Source organism: Girardinichthys multiradiatus, chromosome 15 (assembly GCF_021462225.1).
Source record: "Girardinichthys multiradiatus isolate DD_20200921_A chromosome 15, DD_fGirMul_XY1, whole genome shotgun sequence".
Classification (NCBI taxonomy): Eukaryota; Metazoa; Chordata; class Actinopteri; order Cyprinodontiformes; family Goodeidae; genus Girardinichthys; species Girardinichthys multiradiatus.
Window position 1 is genome coordinate 9892996 of NC_061808.1, and position 22441 is coordinate 9915436.

The following is a 22441-nucleotide window of genomic DNA, read 5'->3' on the forward strand; positions in this document are numbered from 1 at the left end:
TGACCAGCTTCTGCCAAGGAGCGGTTTATTACTGTAAATGGCAGTGGGATCACTGGGAAAAGCCAGAGGAGTGTGATTTTTTCATAGATAACCAGTCTCACATTATACCATCAGGACATAATGACACTTTTAATATGTTAAAAATTATTTTTTACAAAGGTTACCTACTGCAAGTTATAATAAAAAGTATGTGCATGGCATTGATTTCAAATAAGTGTCTGACTAGGATTCTCCTGCACACTGTATCTATAAACATTATTATTCCATATGCAGTATAGGGTGAAGACTGTTATTTTTAACTACAAGCTGCATGCTAAAACATACAATTAGCAATTACATTAGCAATAATGCCTCCAAACTGAATGGGCTTTTAACCCAAATTTCAAGTGTAGTATTAATTTTGGTGATTTATGACCTTGGTCATGTACCTTCAACATTACTGCAAAGCAGGGACCTCTTTTTTTGCAATGGTACTTATCCACTATCTCTCTCTCAGGAATATATGTGACTTGCATGATGACACACGCCCACACCCACACACACCTAGTATAAGTGTATTTAAACAATCCTACCATTGGGGATGGCGTTGAGTGTCACCAGGGTTCCATTAACAGCAGTTAGAAGGCCTTTGGTTTTGTCTCTCGCCGTCTTAACTCTGCCCTTCAGTCCAGCCACGCTGTCCGCATTTTCTACACACAAAGTAAATGATGATGATGGTTATATGTCGGGCTCTTTAGTAATAAAATATCCTCCTTCCCCTCCCTGATGAAGATTAATTGCGATCACATATGGGGAGGTAAATAATACAGACATACTGCTGCAAAGATAATATAGAGATGATTAATGGATGTTTGTTCACTTAACAGTCCTTATTATAAATGTTTTTTATTAATGTGAAAACTACTTATGTTAAATGTCACGCAAATGTACTATACCCAGCTCAAATAAAAAAATGCATAAATAAATTCAGTGCACAAATCAGTATTTAAAGCTTTTATTTAACAAAAATAAATGTAACCTTGTACCCCTTGTACAGTCCTCCAGCTCTGCACCATTTAAAGCTATCTCTATAGTGAAAAAGATAAAATAATTCAGTTCATGCTTTAAAAAAGAAAGATGATACAGAATATAGCTTTAACATGACATGGACCTAAGTACACTGCTCAAAAAATAAAGGGAACACTTAAACAACACAATATAACTCCAAATAAATCAAACTTCTGTGAAATCAAACTGTCCACTTAGGAAGCAACACTGATTGACAATCAATTTCACATATTGTTGTGCAAATGGAAAAGACAACAGGGGGAAATATTTGGCGATTAGCAAGACACACTCAATAAAGGAGTGGTTCTGCAGGTGGGGACCACAGACCACTTCTCAGTACCTATGCTTTCTGGCTGATGTTTTGGTCACTTGAATGTTGGTGGTGCTTTCACACTCGTGGTAGCATGAGACGGACTCTACAACCCACACAAGTGGCTCAGGTAGTGCAGCTCATCCAGGATGGCACATCAATGTGAGCTGTGGCAAGAAGGTTTGCTGTGTCTGTCAGCGTAGTGTCCAGAGCCTGGAGGCGCTACCAGGAGACAGGCCAGTACACCAGGAGACGTGGAGGAGGCCGTAGGAGGGCAACAACCCAGCAGCAGGACCGCTACCTCCACCTTTGTGCAAGGAGGAACAGGAGGGGCACTGCCAGAGACCTGCAAAATGATCTCCAGCAAGCCACAGATGTGCATGTGTCTGCACAAACGGTTAGAAACCGACTCCATGAGGATGGTATGAGGGCCCGACGTCCACAAACGGGGGTTGTGCTCACAGCCCAACACCGTGCAGGACGCTTGGCATTTGCCAGAGAACACCAGGGTTGGCAAATTCGCCACTGGTGCCCTGTGCTCTTCACAGATGAAAGCAGGTTCACACTGAGCACATGTGACAGACATGACAGAGTCTGGAGACACCGTGGAGAACAATCTGCTGCCTGCAACATCCTTCAGCATGACCGGTTTGGCAGTAGGTCAGTAATGGTGTGGGGTGGCATTTCTTTGGAGGGCTGCACGGCTCTCCATGTGCTTGCCAGAGGTAGCCTGACTGCCATTAGGTACCGAGATGAGATCCTCAGACCCCTTGTGAGACCATATGCTGGTGTGGTTGGCTCTGGGTTCCTTCTAATGCTTGACAATGCTAGACCTCATGTGGCTGGAGTGTGTCAGCAGTTCCTGCAAGATGAAGACATTGAAGCTATGGACTGGCCCGCCCGTTCCCCAGACCTGAATCCAATTGAGCACATCTGGGACATCATGTCTCGCTCCATCCACCAACGTCATGTTGCACCACAGACTGTCCAGAAACTGGCGAATGCTTTAGTCCAGGTCTGGGAGGAGATCCCTCAGGAGACCATCCGCCGTCTCATCCGGAGCATGCCCAGGCGTTGTAGGGAGGTCATACAGACACGTGGAGGCCACACACAATACTGAGCCTCATTTTGACTTGTTTTAAGGACATTACATCAAAGTTGGATCAGCCAGTAGTGTGTATTTCAACTTTAATTTTGTGTGTGACTCCAAATCCAGGCCTCTATTGGTTAATAAATTTGATTTCCATTGATGATTTTTGTGTGATTTTGTTGTCAGCACATTTAACTTTGTACAGAACAAAGTATTCAATGAGAATATTTCATTCATTCAGATCTAGGATGTGTTATTTGAATGTTCCCTTTATTTTCTTGAGCAGTGTATTTATGTGAAGGTAAAGTGGTGTGCTTAGTTCTAAAAATGCAAAAAAACCTCAGACTTGCTCTGAGGATTTACAACAAGAATTTAAATATGAGGTTAAACTCAGTGAAATACACTCAAATTCACTTTTGACAATTATTTTTGTAAAAGACACTGTTATGACCTGGCTCAAAGGCCACAACAAAAAGGGAGACAGTGTGTATAGGAGTTCTAAAATATAGATTTATTCAACACAAACTAAGGTTTAAATCAAAAGTTTCAAATTTGAAGTGAGAAAGTCAGTTGAATCAGTGGTATTGGCATGAGTGGAGGAAGTATGTGAAAGTGTTGTAAGGTGCAATCAAAATAATCTAGATGGCAAAAGACAGCAGCATACCTGTGGAGGAGAGCAGACAGGTTTTAAAGAAACAGAGCCTTACGAGATCCTCAGGTGTCCCGATTCAGCAATCAATTGCATATGAAAGGTAAATTTAAAGTGGATTTAAATTTTTTATGATTTGTTTTCTTCAAATCTTTCATTTTTCATAAGCAATTTGTGTCCCTTAAGTATTTCTTGTGCCACCAACTCCTGTTCAAAATGCATACTATTTTAGTGTAAGATTGAGAAAAAAAAAAGAAACTTTTGCTGACTTTGGTGAAAGAGGATCAGGACCAGTGTTGCTGCCAATTTTTGACACTCAGATGCTCAGATATGGCCACCAAACAATTCCAATTTGCATATAAAAAGATTCACGAGTATTTGATATATTTGGTGAAGAGTTATTAATGGCATTTTCCAGAAGTGGAAAAACTGTGTCAACACAAAATATTTCTAGGCATAAGTTGCAGGTGCATAGTGCAGGTTTTTAAGTTAAATATTATTTATTTTCGTTCCCATACGTGCCCTTCCAATTGTCCGACATGTAAAATGAGTTATCTTCTATTTACCGCAGTTGCCTCTACAGGCTAGATTAGTCAGTTTATTAGAGAGTGATTCGGGTCGAATTCTCAGGGCGTGTCCATGGGTGTGACGTGCTACCTGCTACTACTATGTTGAGAGTCAACTGTTTTAGAAGATGGAACACAAAAGACCAGCCACATCCGCATCTCAAACCGCATCACAGACTCCACACAAGAGAAGAAAAAAGACAAAACAACTTTAGTCTAGCTGGATAAAAATGGCAAAGTTGGAGTCTGATCGGCAACAAGAACAAGACTGGAGTAAATATTGGGGGAGTTTTGAAGCAATGGAGGGAGCTCAGATCTGCCCTGGGAATGAAAAGGGACCAGCATTTGGCCCTTTTTTTGCAAAAAAGGTAAGATACAAAAATACACATTGCATTATATACATTGAACAAAACAAAATAACAAAAGTTATCAAGTGAAATATCTACATTACTGACCAACTAAAAGGGTAGCTAAGTTTTTCCTCTAAAAAAAAATTTGATTATGGACTCGATATGAAAAATTTCGGTACAAACTAAAATATTTCTATATAATATTAGATAATGAAATAATACTTCTAACTTTCTTACCTCAGAAAAGTCGGTATAATATTATATAATATATATTATATAACTGAAGTCGCAGCGGCAGAGGACAGCTTTTTTTCTCTTATTTCATGCGCACGCACTGACACTGGTGTCATTTCAACTTGTCGCCAGAGGGGGCACACGCCTGAAAAATGGATCATGCTCTATGCTCCTTTAAAAGGTAATTGTGTCTAAGTGACAATGGTGAAGCACAAGATGAAAGGACCTACGAGGGTTATGTTTTAGATATAAAGCGTCAACTGTCAATATTGTGGGTCAACATTTACTGTTCAGTTTCAATACAGTTTAAATTAAATATTTACTTCAGCCAGTGGCCATTGATAATAGTTAACACAGCTGCATATGTGGCCCTTTGAAAAAATGCTTCCCAACCCCTGCTGTTTTGACTTATATAGCTTCAATTTAATTTATAAAATTAAAAAAAAATTAAAAACCTTTAGGATTTTGGTAGTGTAGGCAGCTACATGCTGACAGGTGGTGATAAAGGCAGCAGATTCACTTCTTTACTTAAAGAGCAGAGTATGACATACAGTTTTTTTTTCTTTCCTACAAGCCGAACACAATACTGTATTGAGGCTTTAAATAAACATATCCAACACAGCCAGTAAATCAATGATCATCTCTAAATCTATTCCCTCTTCAGTTTGCAAGGAAAAAGACAGTTGTGATGAACTTTAAGATACAGGTCCTTCTCAAAATATTAGCATATTGTGATAAAGTTCATTATTTTCCATAATGTCATGATGAAAATTTAACATTCATATATTTTAGATTCATTGCACACTAACTGAAATATTTCAGGTCTTTTATTGTCTTAATACGGATGATTTTGGCATACAGCTCATGAAAACCCAAAATTCCTATCTCACTAAATTAGCATATTTCATCCGACCAATAAAAGAAAAGTGTTTTTAATACAAAAAACGTCAACCTTCAAATAATCATGTACAGTTATGCACTCAATACTTGGTCGGGAATCCTTTTGCAGAAATGACTGCTTCAATGCGGCGTGGCATGGAGGCAATCAGCCTGTGGCACTGCTGAGGTCTTATGGAGGCCCAGGATGCTTCGATAGCGGCCTTTAGCTCATCCAGAGTGTTGGGTCTTGAGTCTCTCAACGTTCTCTTCACAATATCCCACAGATTCTCTACGGGGGTTCAGGTCAGGAGAGTTGGCAGGCCAATTGAGCACAGTGATACCATGGTCAGTAAACCATTTACCAGTGGTTTTGGTACTGTGAGCAGGTGCCAGGTCGTGCTGAAAAATGAAATCTTCATCTCCATAAAGCTTTTCAGCAGATGGAAGCATGAAGTGCTCCAAAATCTCCTGATAGCTAGCTGCATTGACCCTGCCCTTGATAAAACACAGTGGACCAACACCAGCAGCTGACACGGCACCCCAGACCATCACTGACTGTGGGTACTTGACACTGGACTTCTGGCATTTTGGCATTTCCTTCTCCCCAGTCTTCCTCCAGACTCTGGCACCTTGATTTCCGAATGACATGCAGAATTTGCTTTCATCCGAAAAAAGTACTTTGGACCACTGAGCAACAGTCCAGTGCTGCTTCTCTGTAGCCCAGGACTGAGGAATGCGGCACCTGTAGCCCATTTCCTGCACACGCCTGTGCACGGTGGCTCTGGATGTTTCTACTCCAGACTCAGTCCACTGCTTCCGCAGGTCCCCCAAGGTCTGGAATCGGCCCTTCTCCACAATCTTCCTCAGGGTCCGGTCACCTCTTCTCGTTGTGCAGCGTTTTCTGCCACACTTTTTCCTTCCCACAGACTTCCCACTGAGGTGCCTTGATACAGCACTCTGGGAACAGCCTATTCGTTCAGAAATTTCTTTCTGTGTCTTACCCTCTTGCTTGAGGGTGTCAATAGTGGCCTTCTGGACAGCAGTCAGGTCGGCAGTCTTACCCATGATTGGGGTTTTGAGTGATGAACCAGGCTGGGAGTTTTAAAGGCCTCAGGAATCTTTTGCAGGTGTTTAGAGTTAACTCGTTGATTCAGATGATTAGGTTCATAGCTCGTTTAGAGACCCTTTTAATGATATGCTAATTTTGTGAGATAGGAATTTTGGGTTTTCATGAGCTGTATGCCAAAATCATCCATATTAAGACAATAAAAGACCTGAAATATTTCAGTTAGTGTGCAATGAATCTAAAATATATGAATGTTAAATTTTCATCATGACATTATGGAAAATAATGAACTTTATCACAATATGCTAATATTTTGAGAAGGACCTGTATTTAAAATGACCTTGTTTGTTAAACAGTCATAAATTAGGGTCACAATTTCAGCCCCAAACATACACTAAACACAATTTGTTGTGATAATTATTAGGGCTGACCTAATAATTATCAGATATGATATTCCAAACAAATAAAACAACCACCACTATTTGGTAGCAAATATAAATAAACTTTTTAAAACTTTGTATCTTTTTTATGGTTAATATGTTTCATTTACAGGGTCGTGATAGAGGTTGTAAATATCTCTTTATTGTTCTGTGCTTCATTAGCAACTCTAGTAGTATCCAGAAAAAAACAAAAAAAACAAATAATTGGTCAGTAAATAAAAAGAGAGGGATTTAATTAAGAATGCCAAACTAAAAACCCTGAGTAGGGCTCCAATTAAACATTTCATAATCAAGGATTGATTTTCCAAGGGTGATTTCATACTTTCAGGAAAAGGTTTTTGCTTTGAGTCCAGTAAACATTGTACACAAACAGTACCTTTAACATCATTTTGAAGTTGTTTGGCTTTGTTCAGCAATATTTGACTCTTCTGGAGAGCACTTTGAGCTGCCTCCTTTACTGGGACATCTGGACCCAAAGCCTGAAAAAACAGCAATGCAAAATCTGTCACTTAATTTTGCTTTCACTGCTAGAAAATAATGCTTTCACAAACTTAGATGTTACATAACACTGAAACACTGCCTCATGACAAAAAGAAACACTTACTTACATTTAGTAACTTTACATGGAATTTAATCATTATTACTTTGTGATAATTGGGGATGGCGAAGGTAATCAAACTACTTTTTTATCTTCTAAGAGCTTTCTTGGGCCTCACTTTGAAATCTTCCTAAACTTAAACTTTAACGTCCTTTAAATTTGATAAATATTTCAAAAACTGCTTAAAAAAATGCTATGATCCCTTAGTCCTGACCAACGGGGAGCCAATCATAAATTTTCTTATTGAATGCATGCTTGGACGCACGCAACAAATCTCTTGTGTTGAAAGTACACTGTTAGGGTCTCGATGGCTGTAGTACTTGCTACCCCTTCTGAAGCCTGTATATTTCAGGTGTATTTAATAAAATATTACTCTAAAAATTTTCATTTTTGGTACTTATTTTTTGACACCTAAAGAATCAAAATGAATGCAAAACATGGAAAATAAGACTTTTTGACCCACTCAAAAGATGCGAGTTTCTGAATTCTTACCAGTGCCAGAGCCTCATTTGCGCTCTGTTTGGCCGCCTTTGCCTCTTTCTCCGCTGCATCAACATTGGCTTTAATGTTACTATAAGCATGGACAGCAGCAGTTGCATTGAAGGACAGGTTTTTAGCTTCTGCCAAAATACTTTGAGGTGAAGCATAATATTGAGGGGGAAAAAACATGACAAATTAAATTACCTGTATGCACACCTTTGCATATTATGGCATTTTTCAATCAAAAATACTACTTTTGCTTGTGTTAATGGCAACGATTTGGCATTTCTGTCAAATTTTAAAATGTCAACCTTGAAAATAATAACAGGATTGCAAAAGAGGTAGAAAATAAACATTCCACCTTGTACCCTTTAGGACAAGGGTGTCCAAAGCAGGTCCTCGAGGGCCGGTGTCATGGTTTAGATGTTTTCCTGCTTTAAACACACCTGATGCAGGTGATTGGAGCTAAGAAAAAGCCTGTTAATCAGCCATCAACAGAAATCAGGTCTGCTGAAGCAGGGAAACATCTAAAACATGCAGGACACCCACCCTGCAGGACTGACGCACTGACATTAGACACCCCTGCCTTAGGGTAAAACAACACTTTCAATAGAAATACATTTTTATCAATCTAAACTGTTGGATTAAAAATAAGTTTTATTTAATTATCCATCGTTTGTTTTGTACCTGTTACCATGTTTTTTCAATATAATGAGCCCTCAGACACACATTAGAAAGTGAAATCAGTGATGTGTTTGTAATATATTCACCCATCTAAAATGGCTGCTGATTCATTTAGCTGTTTGGCATGTTCCTCTGCTTCGTGGACATGTTCAGCTAGCATGCCATCACTCAAGCCGTCGGCAAGGCCCTGAACCTTGTCATCCAGCCGAGCATGAAGACGACCGAGCTCTCTCTTCATCTCCTCCACGTCCTACGAATAGGGATCAGAAGCTTACATTTATATTTACTTAGCAAGATAAAATAAGTTTCTTTTTTATAAATGTTCTCAACCAACCAACCCACTCACCCACCCCACTCAGAATGCACAACAGTAAAAATAGTTTTAAAAGGTCGTGGTGCTTTTCCTGATAATTCAGTACCTCCAGCTCCTTGTTGATGTTGTCAGAGAGCTCGTTTGCCTCATCTAGTAGATTATTTCCATCTCCAAGGATCTTCTGTGCATCTTGCTTCACAGCATCAACTGCATCTCGCCTCCTCTGCAAAAAAACCCAAAAACGGATCATTAAGCATGTCTGCAGTAATACACTTAATGTACAGTGCCTTGCGAAAGTATTCGGCCCCCTTTAACTTTTGAACCTTTTGCCACATTTCAGGCTTCAAACAAAAAGATATGAAATTCTAATTGTTTGTGAAGAATCAGCAACAAGTGGGACACAATCGTGAAGTGGAATGAAATTTATTGGATGAGTCAAACTTTTTTAACAAATAAAAAACTAAAAAGTGGGGCGTGCAATATTATTCGGCCTCTTTACTTTCAGTGCAGCAAACTCACTCCAGAAGTTCAGTGAGGATCTCTGAATGATTCAATGTTGCCCCAAATGACTGATGATGATAAATAGAATCCACCTGTGTGTAATCAAGTCTCCGTATAAATGCACCTGCTCTGTGATAGTCTCAGGGTTCTCTTCAAAGCGCAGAGAGCATCATGAAGACCAAGGAACACACCAGGCAGGTCCGAGATACTGTTGTGGAGAAGTTTAAAGCTGGATCTGGATACAAAAATATTTCCCAAGCTTTAAACATCCCAAGGAGCACTGTGCAAGCAATCATATTGAAATGGAAGGAGTATTAGACCACTGCAAATCTACCAAGACCCGGCCGTCCCTCTAAACTTTAATCTCGAACAAGGAGAAGACTGATCAAAGATGCAGCCAAGAGGCCCATGATCACTCTGGGTGAACTGCAGAGATCTACAGCTGAGGTGGGAGAGTCTGTCCATAGGACAACAATCAGTCGTACACTGCACAAATCTGGCCTTTATGGAAGAGTGGCAAGAAGAAAGCCATTTCTCAAAGATATCCATAAAAAGTCTCGTTTAAAGTTTGCCACAAGCCACCTGGGAGACACACCAAACATGTGGAAGAAGGTGCTCTGGTCAGATGAAACCAAAATTGAACTGTTTGGCCACAATGCAAAACGATATGTTTGGCGTAAAAGCAACACAGCTCATCACCCTGAACACACCATCCCCACTGTCAAACATGGTGGTGGCAGCATCATGGTTTGGGCCTGCTTTTCGTCAGCAGGGACAGGGAAGATGGTCAAAATTGATGGGAAGATGGATGGGGCCAAATACAGGACCATTCTGGAAGAAAACCTGTTGGAGTCTGCAAGAGACCTGAGACTGGGACAGAGATTTATCTTCCAACAAGACAATGATCCAAAACATAAAGCCAAATCTACAATGGAATGGTCCACAAATAAACGTATCCAGGTGTTGGAATGGCCAAGTCAAAGTCCAGACCTGAATCCAATCGAGAATCTGTGGAAAGAGCTGAAGACTGCTGTTCACGAACGCTCTCCATCCAACCTCACTGAGCTCCAGCTGTTTTGCAAGAAGAATGAGCAAGAATTTCAGTCTCTTGATGTGCAAAACTGATAGAGACAAACACCAAGAGACTTGCAGCTGTAATTGCAGCAAAGGGTGGCGCTACAAAGTATTAACGCAAGGGGGCCGAATAATATTGCACGCCCCACTTTTCAGTTTTTGATTTGTTAAACAAGTTTGACACATCCAATAAATTTCATTCCACTTCATGATTGTGTCCCACTTGTTGATTCTTCACAAAAAATTAGAATTTTATATCTTTATGTTTGAAGCCTGAAATGTGGCAAGTGGTTGAAAAGTTCAAGGGGGTCGAATACCTTCGCAAGGCACTGTATTTTTATCTTAGTTTTTTTGTAATTACTTTTCAAAAAACCAGTCTGCCTCCTGATCTTTTAAAATTGCTGCTATTGAAAGTTTTTCATTAGACATTGGCTTTTCTTTTAACTAATTCTACATTAACTCCATCTGACCATCTTCGTAGGACTTTTTAAGAGCTGAGCTATAAGTCATTTGGTCATGAAAAAAGCATGGATTAACCAGTGAGGCATGTCAATGTGACAAAGAGGCAAAGAACCAATGTTAAATGTATCTTCGAGCACTACACTTGGTTATAAGCAGTCTGATGTAAAAATAGAGTTCGTTACTCGAATCTTTCTATCAATGAAAATGATAAAGATAACAGAAGTGTGCACATTACTCCAGTTTTAGCTTCCCTGCATTTATTGCATGGAATTAATTCCAAGATGTTAGTTTTATCTATTATGGACTTGCATTGACAGTCTTGGATGTGTACATGTTATCTAATATTTTTACAATTTGTTGTTATTTTATTTTGTTCCAATATTTTTGCTCTGATGCACTTTGTGGTTCTTATTTGTTAAATGGAATTATTCTAAAGTCAATTAAATAATCTAAGAAATAAATGGGAATTTTAAAAGTGAATTTCAGAAAAAACAAGTTGTAAGTAGCAGCACCTATGCACAACAAACAAGAAAGATTGTTCTTTTGATTTAATGTGCACATTAAACCTAATTTGATAAACATTCAAAGTTACACTGCAAACCCTGACAGCTGGTAGTGTAGAGATGCTTTAGGACATTTACGTTACTGCTCTTTAACAGGAGAAAATAGATCTAAATTAAGTCCATATTTTGGTTGCAACTATAGAAATGTTGTATTCATTGTATGTTTAACGTGGAAAAAAATGTAATAGCCAAACTGTAATCATGACTGGTAATAATGTCTGATCCTTCTTTATGTTTTAGTTGTGCTGCACCTGCAGAAGAGTAAGGTTGGCTTTGTTTTGTTCCACCAGCGAGCCAGACTGCCTCATTTTTCCCTGGGCAGCGTGCAGTAAATCTTGAGCCTCCTGGAGCTTCCCCTCATGATCAGACAGCTTCTCTTTTATCTTTGAAACACACAAGGAGGTATTTAAGTAATCCAAGTCATTTAGTAATTTTGAAGGCAAGATTAGGAACCAGAGATCATTGGTACCTCAGCTTTCAAGTCTTCAGTGGACTGATGAGGGTCACCAAATATTCTTTTGACTTTCTGATACAGCTTCTCTGCTAGACTGTAGGTAAGGAAAAGAGTTAATTTATATTCAAAGATTGTATGAGGATATTATGATTCAGAAGAAAGGAGTACTTATTTGTATGCATTACCAATGTGAAAACAATTCAAAAGTAAAAAACTGTAATGACATTATGACTTTGCCTCTATAGCATTTAAACTGCAAAACAAGCTGCTGAACGAGTCTCTAAACCTTCATTTCTGCCGTCATGTCTGTCTTTGCCACAATGAGACATTATCTCCTGCGGTAAGTTGGATGGCTATTGGACAAAACTTGGCAAAGGTAATTTTTTCTGTTATGATCATCTGATCATCCATCAGAAACAGACTTCATGAGGGAGGCCTGAGGGCCTGATATCCTCTAGTAAGTTCTGTGCTCATGCCTGGTACTGTGGAGCTCTACTGGCATTTGCTAGAGAACAACGGAACTGGCAGGTTCGGCCCTGGCACCCTGTTCTCTTTACAGATGAGAGCAGGTTCACTCAGAGCTCATGGGACAGATATGAAAGAGTCTGGATAAGTTGTGTTGAAAATTATGCTGCCTGTAACATTGTTCAGCATGATTGGTTTGGTGGTGGTTCAGTGTTGGTCTGGGATGGAGGAACACATAGACCTGTACAGGATAAACAATGTCACCTCGACTGACATTAGTTATCAAGATAAAATCCCTAGACTGATCGCTAGACCCTTTGCTGGTGCAGTGAGTTCTGGGTTCTTCCTGGTGTAATATAATGCCCGGCCTCATGTGGCAAGAGTATGCAGGTGGTTCCTAGAGGATCAGGGAATTGATGACATTGACTGGGCTCCATACTCTCTGACCTAAATAAAATAAAACATCTCTGGGACATCATGTTTGCTTTCATCCGATGCAACCACGTTGCACTTCAGACTATCGAAGAGCTCAGTGATGCCCTTGTCAGTATCTGGGAGGAGATACCCCAGAACACCATCCTTCATCTCATTAGAAGCATGCCTCAATGATGTTTGTCAGTTTAAATTTCTCACTGACTTTGGATTAAGCTTTCTGTGGGTTGGTCATTTTGATTTTCATCAAACGATGGGGCATCCTCTTGTTACTAACACCTTACCCGTTCCATATCAGTATGGATATCCAGCATGATTTTTTTTCTGATGTGTTTTCAAAGTGTTCCTTTCATTTTTTTGAGTAGTGTAGAATAAATGTTGACTTTGTATCAATTAGCTCATTAAGATTTTTTTCATAGCGTTTGGATAACATGTTCTTATCTCTCAAAATAAATCGTAACAATGAGAAATAAATTAAACTTTGTCTCTTTTTTAATATGTGATATTAAATCTTACCCTAGGAAAGTTCAGGATTTACAAACATATATACAGTACATCAAAGTTCAGATAGATTGGTATATTTGTATAAATATGAGATTGATAATTGAAACTGATAATTTATATAGTAGTATAATTTAATATAGGACTAAATATCTACTGCATAATTTGATGATGATATGATTTGGCGATTATTTTCTGTATTTTCTTTGGCAGCTATGCACCTGAGAGTTATATTATCAATAGTGACATTAATTTGTGATTTTTAATCATTGACATCGATTACATTTGATCATTTCTGTGGAATACAACAGTTTTTGAAGAACAAAAGTTATTGTGTCAACTGATACTACTTGGTCTTAAATGTAATTGACCAAGAAGAGTGGTAACTCACACCAGTATACGAAATACCAATTGCATCTTGGCAAGGTGATTCTGACAGCATCTTTAAATGCAGCTTTTCTGCAGGGCTAATACAAACCTTTGTAGTTAGACATAAATGGTTAGAAAACATGCAAAACTGCTAGCAATATGCTTTTCTTTATATTTATATTTAACTGTTGGTTCTCAAAATTCTGATAATGTGTTGGAGTGGCATGACTTTTAGTGAGTCTCTTTGGAAGCATTTAAAATACTTTAGTAGCCACTTTTTCTCCTTTAACATAAATAATTACCACAACTAGTGTCCTCCATTTAATATGACATTGGGGTAAAATTTCACAGTGTTTGGGGATACGGGGAATGCAATGATTGAATAAGATAAAACTTTAATGAACCCTGTGGGAAATAACGAGAAAAAAATAAAAATCAAGGAGAGGATTGTCTAGTCATTACCCATCTATTGTACCACTGCTTTGGAAATAGAGTCCTAATTTAGTGTATGAATTAAATAAAATCTAATTTGCAACATGTGAACAAATTTGCTTGACAATACTGAAAATATGTTCAGTGTGAAAAATATACAAACAATTTACATTTTCTGGGACTCTGAATGAAATAGCCCCTTAGGCTTCAGTCAAATAATGAAGTGCAAAAAAAGTCACACAGTGGCTGAAGTAATTTCTCTTTGTCTCCATTTCACTCATTCTCTTCATCCATGTCAGCCGTTCACCTCTCCTGCTGTTTTTTTTCCTGTCTCATTACATGTTCTTTGTATCTTTATAACTGCCTCTGTTTATGCCCCTACGGTGATATTTTTAATTAACTCATCGACCTTTACTACTCAAAGAGACAAAAGGGGAAAGAGGTATGAAGAGATAGATAACTTATTCCACCAAATGCCTTGAGAGAGAAAGAAAACGTTAATGAGTGATAGTGAGAAACAGTGAGAACAATCTTTGCAACATCAAACACAAAGACAGGGCTTTCAGATGTACATCTATGAAATACCTGCTTACTTTTCTTTTCATTTCCAGTGTCAAAAAGGAAACAAATCAAGAAAACAATTATAGTATATAGTATTTTAGTTATTTTGGATGATTTATCCCATTTTTCTCCAAATGTGTTCTCCATGTTTTAAAATAAAACATTTTACAGCCAAATCTGTTGTGCTACAAAATAACTTTCAGAATTATGAGATAAAACTGATTTTGAAAAGCAAACAACTACATTTTAGTACATAAAATGCAGGTTGTTTTTGCAAAATAATATTTGCTTCATTAATTTCAAATTAATTTACCTCTTAAAATACAAACATACATGAGGCAGAGTTTAGGAAGAATGTAAAAATAAAACAAATTCAAAGGTTTGAAATCAGATGTAGTTGGCCTGCATTTCTCTTTCGTTTGTCCGGTTAATATTAATATAAAAATGAAAAAAAAAGTGACAAAGAGTCCCAGAAGCAAGCAAGAGATGCAAGACAAGACAAGTTGAAAATAATAAAGTATAGGTATGAATGAGAAAGAAATGGGCAACACTATAAATAAGACATTATGCCAACAGGAGTGGTAATTTTCCTTAACATATTCTGAACAAAAAAGAAATTACACAAAATATAAATTATGAAATTTATGCTTTAAAACAACTCTTCACTTTGCATTTTAATAAATAAAGAAAGCCTGTGTATACACTTCTTTATGTATCAAAGAACAAAAAACCTTTGTCTGCAAAGACAAAACATTGTGTTGTGTGGGAGAGAGGTGCAACACCTTAGTTGTGTGTGGTGTGTGTGTGTGTGTGTGCACGTTCTCATACTCCTCCTCTTCTTCTGCAATGCTTTTCATCCCTCCCAGCTGGCGTTTTCTCATCTCGGCTAGCATTGCCTGGATCTCCTCCTTCATCTCGCTAAGGCTTTTGTCTGGAGTTCCATCTTTCCGCAAGAGGGTCCTGTTCAACTCAGCAGCCTTGGATTGGAGGTCTGGATGTAAAGAGAGACACAGAGGGACTGCTGTGAGGATGCGACCAATGGACAGATTGAGTTCATGTAGCTGCAATTGTGAAAGCAATAAGGAAGGATATTTCAGCTTGTTTGGTTTCAGCTATAATAAATTGAAAATATTTTTCAGTTAAAATTGTGTTTGTATAAATGCCGACAAATGACATTTAAAAAAAAAAAAAAAACTTAATTTTAAGCCTGGCTTTCATCTGCAACTGTTACAGTGGAACACTTGCATATTTATGTTGATATATATATATATATATCAATTTGTCTTGGGAATGACATATACAAGTCCTGCACAGTGGTCAGAGGGATTTTAAGCCATTCTTCTTGCAGGATAGTGGCCAGGTCACTACGTGATACTGGTGGAGGAAAACATTTCCTGACTCGCTCCTCCAAAACACCCCAAAGTGGCTCAATAATATTTAGATCTGGTGACTGTGCAGGCCATGGGAGATGTTCAACTTCACTTTCATGTTCATCAAACCAATCTTTCACCAGTCTTGCTGTGTGTATTGGTGCATTGTCATCCTGATACATGGCACCACCTTCAGGATACAATGTTTGAACCATTGGATGCACATGGTCCTCAAGAATGGTTCGGTAGTCCTTGGCAGTGACGCGCCCATCTAGCACAAGTATTGGGCCAAGGGAATGCCATGATATGGCAGCTCAAACCATCACTGATCCACCCCCATGCTTCACTCTGGGCATGCAACAGTCTGGGTGGTACGCTTCTTTGGGGCTTCTCCACACCGTAACTCTCCTGGATGTGGGGAAAACAGTAAAGGTGGACTCATCAGAGAACAATACATGTTTCACATTGTCCACAGCCCAAGATTTGCACTCCTTGCACCATTGAAACCGACGTTTGGCATTGGCATGAGTGACCAAAGGTTTGGCTATAGCAGCCCGGACGTGTATATTGACCCTGTGGAGCTCCTGACGGACAGTTCTGGTGGAAACAGGAGAGTTGAGGTGCACATTTAATTCTGCCGTGATTTGGGCAGCCGTGGTTTTATGTTTCTTGGATACAATCCGGGTTAGCACCCGAACATCCCTTTCAGACAGCTTCCTCTTGCGTCCACAGTTAATCCTGTTGGATGTGGTTCGTCCTTCTTGGTGGTATGCTGACATTACCCTGGATACCGTGGCTCTTGATACATCACAAAGACTTGCTGTCTTGGTCACAGATGCGCCAGCAAGACGTGCACCAACAATTTGTCCTTTTTTGAACTCTGGTATGTCACCCATAATGTTGTGTGCATTTCAATATTTTGAGCAAAACTGTGCTCTTACCCTGCTAATTGAACCTTCACACTCTGTTCTTACTGGTGCAATGTGCAATCAATGAAGACTGGTTACCAGGCTGGTCCACTGTACATTTAATAATAGCCCAAATCACTGCTAGGATGTCATTAATCTACACTTTCTATTTGATTATAGACAAATTTTAGTTTAATTAAGGATGTATTCACACCAGGAAAGTCCTTTAGTTTGCTTGTTTGGTCCGGACAAAAAGCCGACTTTATTTTTTTTGTTTGGTGCGGTTTGCTTTCACATTGTACTTTTTGCAAGTGAACTATTACTTGTAAACAAGTGACGGTCATTGCTCCCATTGGACAGAAATGATGAGGGCAGGACACAGCACAGACCCGGGAAATTTAGGAAAACAACCGTAGACGTGCTGTGTGCACCAACTCTTTTCTGCATATTTGTGCCGGTTTTACAGCTGCAATATTATTGTGAGAGTCAAGAGCAGCTCAACTTTGCAAAGTTCTACTTATAATTTTAGAATGGCAGCGGAGAATGCATGTGCCCTGTTTCACAACATGCCAGTAGCGTTGCTAAGTACCATACAGCTTATCAGGTACTATTTCAGTACAATGTACACCTTTGCTACTGGCTACAGTGGCTTGTTAAGTCCAAAGAGACGTATGTTTTCTGTAGTTGGTTCAGATTGGGGCTGGTTCGTATTCAGACCATAACCCTCAAAAAGTGGGTCTCAGTCCGGTGGTTTGGTCCGGATCAGAGTTCGCTTGAGTGTATTCACACCTGCACAAAAGGTCCATATAAACGGGGGAAACGAACTCTGATCTGTTTAAAGCGGACTAAAAGTAGCACGTGTGAATACACCCTAGGATTTTGTGAAAGTAGATCATCAAGCTTCTAGGGCTTTGAAAGTGAATAGTCAATTAAAAATCTAGTAGTACTCGACAATGGTTTTGTTTGGAGTTTAGATTTTGATATTTTGCTTTCTGAAAACAATAATTAAGATGTACTGATAAGGCTTAATGTTATTACCACCCAGTCAATAGTGGATTGGTTAGATATTTTCCGTACAGTTACCTACTTTTTGGTCCCTGCTCCAGAGCGGGAATGACTGGCGCCAAGTAGTGAGTACATGTGACGTGAACTGACTGCTGTTTGCTAATTGGCCCAGGAGAAATAAGAAGGTTTTCAATGAGGTAGTACAGGAAAAGTTCATAAAACTCAAAACTGACTACAATAATATTAAAAGGACCACATTTGCTGGAGCGGGTCAAATCAAAATCTAATTTTACTATTCACAATTTAAAAACCATGCCTGAAAACAGAAAGAAAAGAAAAAGGACACATCAGCTGTACCAGTTGATCACACATAAAATCAGCTGTTTAGATGCACAAACATTTCCCCCAAAACACACACTACAATATCACCATGAAACAGAGTGTTTGGTGCAGATATGTATTGACGCTCCTTAAGAAAACCAGCATCTGCAGGAGGAGGGAGCTGACAGAGAGCAGCTGCCTGTAATCAGACTGCATGCTTTGGATCAAACGGGAAGAACACACCGGTGAATCCGTGGAGCATAAATATCAAATATTCAACCTAAAGTTTGTGGTTCTGTGCTTAAAAGTCATTGTCTTCGTTATTGCCATGGCTGAGACAAAAGGTTCATCATAAAGCCAAAAATTATAACTTCTTCAGGCAAACTCTGCAGCTTCACCAGTCCAAACAGCAGCGCCTCTCCGCTCTGCTTCTCATGTCACACCCCTCTCACATCAGAACCCCTGAGCCTTATTTTATAATTTCTGGCTGGGTTTTATTTCAGATAATTATCCCAGTGGATAATTTTATACATGAAAAAACATGACATTCTTGCATATACAATAATACAAACATTATTAGTACTTAGTTTATGTTTTTATTTTCTATTTATTTTTTATCGTTTCACACAGAATAGTTTAAAGTGACAATATCAGAGAATAACGTTAATAGCAGCGCAGCCCATTACACTGAGTGGGTCAGTGGAAACACAACAGGTACCTTGCAGAGTAGAGCGAAGCCGATTGGAGCAGAGCCTAAAACGAGTCGGTGGAAAAGGAGCATTGGATTCAAAGTCAACATTGGAAATAGGTTAGGTCCCACTAACCATTCCTGAACCAATTTTCACACTTGACCTTTGCACATTATGCTGCTGAAAGAAGTTATAGAATTCAGAAAAACCCATTTCTGTAAAAGGTCGTGTATGATCTGCAACAATCATTAGGTAGGTGGTATGTTTCACAGTAACATCCACAGTAATGGCAGAATAAGGTTTCCCAGCAAAACATTGCGCCATTCTGCCTCTGTCAGCTTATTTTCTTCCCAAAAGTGCATCCTGGTGCCATGTGCTCTTGACGTAAGTGACACACGCACCCAGCTGTGCATGTAATTTTTAGACTAGACCACTTTCTTCCACTGCTTGCTCCGTAATGATTTCCACGAATTAACAGGTGCCATGATAAAAAGATAATATTTACTTCACCTGTCAGTGGTTATATTGTTATGCCTGATTGATGGATGTGAAAAAACACCAGATTTATTTAAAATATAGCCCTATAATAATTTATTACAGATCTAGAGCATCAAAGTGATGTAAAGTGGCAAAGACCAGATTTCAGATACTAAATGATGGCAGTGATGTACCTCGTGAATAATATTATCCACCAACTTCGAATAACTTCCTATGGAAGGACCTTCTTAAAAAAAGGCTTAAAATTAAGTATAAATTCAGCTTAATTCTTTTAATTTGTGGAGGTGAAAAGTAGTTCTCATCAAAGTTGTAAACCTAAATAGAATATAAATAGGATGGCATTGAAAGAAGAAAAATCACCCATTAAAATCAAACTCAGAAATTCTTATTTCTACATCATGCTATGCAAATCTACAAATGGTTTCCAATACTATATCCCATATATGCACTAATAAATGAATGTCTCATTTGATTTCATCAAAGTATAACTTGGATAACTGAAAACATTTGATTAGAACTGAAACAACACCTGAACCATAAACAACCAACCTAAAGTAAAGTGAAATATACTGTGAGGTCCAAAGAAAAATAAAATTAGATTTGAAAGGGCCAGAAAATTCATAATCATTGTGTAAAAATAAGATATCATCGCACTGCAAACAAAACCACATAGTATAGTATGTTACATTTGTGTGTATTTGGTAAACACGCTGAATCTTTTTAATGACTCAAAACTGAAAAATTGCACTCTTTGATCTTTACTCCTTTAATCACGGTTGAAGTTGAACTCAATCTCAAATATATCAATGATGAAACATACCAGGGCTTACTTAAATAAACTCAACCTGCCTGACATTAATGAGGATTGTGCACATGTATCAGTGCAGGAGCATAATTTGTGTGGGTGTGTGTGTGTGTGTGTCTGAGATGGGGCAGTGCTGCATTTCACTCATTTGAAGTGTAAACATGAAGTGATTAGAGCCAAGACAGGAGTTAAGCCATCATGCTAATGAACATCTGGACTGTATGTGTGTATGAGCGTGCATGTTTCCTCTAACAGTGTGTGAACAGAGAAAACAAAAGTGTGTGCCACAGCCATATAATTACATAGTAAGATTTAAAAACCAATTAAACACTTAAAACACGGACGGAATCATATTAAGGTATTTGGCAAACATTTGTGAGGAAATTGTGTACAGTGTTTTTCTGCCTTATTGTGTGTCTGCCAGTTTTCGCACATTTGTACAACTCTGCACACAAAGGAGTTTGTGTATTGGTGTGCATTTGTGTGTTTGTGATGGCCACTAATTAAGTCTCTAATTGCTACTCTCAATCATTCAGGGAGCCAGGACACGGTCTCTTTTTTTACTCTCCTAGAAACACAGATACAAATACACACCATAATCACACTTTGATTAGTCAGAGGGCCAGAGAGCTGGGAGCAACAACAAAGAGAGGACAGTTTCACCACTGCAAGTCAGTATGAGTTGATTTGGCAACTTTTCTCCCCAAAACCACAAGAATTTTATAATGGTAATAAAAAAGCAATAAAAAAAAAAAAGAAAATTTGGTGCTACAATCTTTCATACAACACGTTTGTGTTTCATACCTTCGAGTACAATCATACCTTCAATGCATTACTACAAATTAGTCTAATTGCTTAGAATACAATTACAGTTAGGTTGAATAGTGAAAGACTGAGTTCCTTAAAGTAGGAAACTTGTTAATGTTAATCCAGTTTACAAAAAGTACATCATATTTGATGCTTTGACGGTGCCTTTTCTGTCTGTCTGGCCCGTTTTAACCTCTGTAAAGCACTTTGTGTTAGACCTGACTTAAAAACAAAGTTTTATAAATAAAGTTTGGTTTAATGATTAACTGATTGTTGCGAGGGTAGGATGAATTGTGTGATTTCAGATGTAGAGGGAGGGTAAAGAAGTAGGGCACCCTTGAACTAGCAAAGAATGTCATAATCTAATCTGATATGGTGCAATGCATTTTATTTATTAGAAATAATATGTATCCCTTACAACATAAATAACATTATGTCTGTTTCTAGCCGGATTACTAGTGACATGACACATCTAAAACACAAGCAAAGTACAGAGTAGTTGTTTAGTTCAAAGGAATCTGAGAAAATGCCTGATGTATCAATTTGTTGGAAGGGATTTTCCATTGTGTAGTGGAATATTTGAATTAAATTAAAAATATAAGCTTTATACTAGGGCACTGGATTCAGGCAAAGACTACGGAAGTTGATAGGATAATTATTTTCCGTTCTAAGATTAGGTTAAATTTTACATTTTATAATGCTGAGGAGCAAAGTCAACAACTGCCTCTGCCTGCATTAAGGAGTTGTACTTTCTCCCTCTGAATATACTGCTATCAGACTATCTTAAATATCTAGCTGGCAGTTCAATAAGTCCTGTAGTTAATCTTCGTTTCTATGTAACAAAACGTTCTAATGCTGTCCCTCACACAATGAACAACAATCTGCACATTTAAGGCCAGTATCTCTATGATAGGCTTTTCACCTTTATATCCCAGACTGCCCCTTTTAGAATAGCTTTGGCAGAGGTCTTGAGTCAATTCATTTCAACAACAGGACCGAGTGAAATATCCTTTTCTGAAGGGAATACTGAACCTATTTCTGGGTAGAAGTGGTGACAAAGCAGGAGATTACCGACTTTGTTTGAGACTTTAAAAATTAATGCTACTATCGCTGACCTTAATAGCGTAGACATTGTTTTAAACAGTCTCAAAGAGCATTTGTTTTTGGATTTTTTGAAAAGAGCATATTTAAACAAATGATAAAACTTAATCTATTATATGAAATGCATTGCCATAATCTAGCTGTCTTTGACACTATTCCTTAATCTGAGGTCAAGTTTAGACCCCCTGGTGTGGAAAAACAATAATTCCTGCAGAAGGCTAGATAAAATAAAGCAGTTCAATTTTCATTTCAAATGCTGATAAGAGTAAGATAAAGTTAATAAGTAATTCATTACAATTAATGACTGGTAGAGGCAACAATACTATAATTTTTCAACAGGAAAACAAATAACTACTGACAACCGTTTTTATATTGTAATTCACATCTGTGCTTTTATAATTGTGTCAACCTTCTCCA

General features: G+C 38.3%; 1 protein-coding gene across 11 annotated transcripts in view; it reads right to left on the reverse strand.

Annotated features, from left to right (window-relative positions):
* lama2 (laminin, alpha 2) overlaps window positions 1-22441 on the reverse strand; it is a 249580-nt gene that overhangs the window by 55045 nt on the left and 172094 nt on the right. For all 11 annotated transcript variants that reach the window (XM_047388562.1, XM_047388561.1, XM_047388563.1 and 8 more), the window contains 8 exons: window positions 15349-15511; window positions 11776-11854; window positions 11558-11689; window positions 8813-8929; window positions 8480-8643; window positions 7722-7860; window positions 7008-7110; window positions 573-689 (listed from right to left, as the gene is read on the reverse strand). In XM_047388562.1, the coding sequence (XP_047244518.1) occupies window positions 573-689; window positions 7008-7110; window positions 7722-7860; window positions 8480-8643; window positions 8813-8929; window positions 11558-11689; window positions 11776-11854; window positions 15349-15511 (1014 nt within the window). The remainder of the gene's footprint in view (window positions 1-572; window positions 690-7007; window positions 7111-7721; window positions 7861-8479; window positions 8644-8812; window positions 8930-11557; window positions 11690-11775; window positions 11855-15348; window positions 15512-22441) is intronic.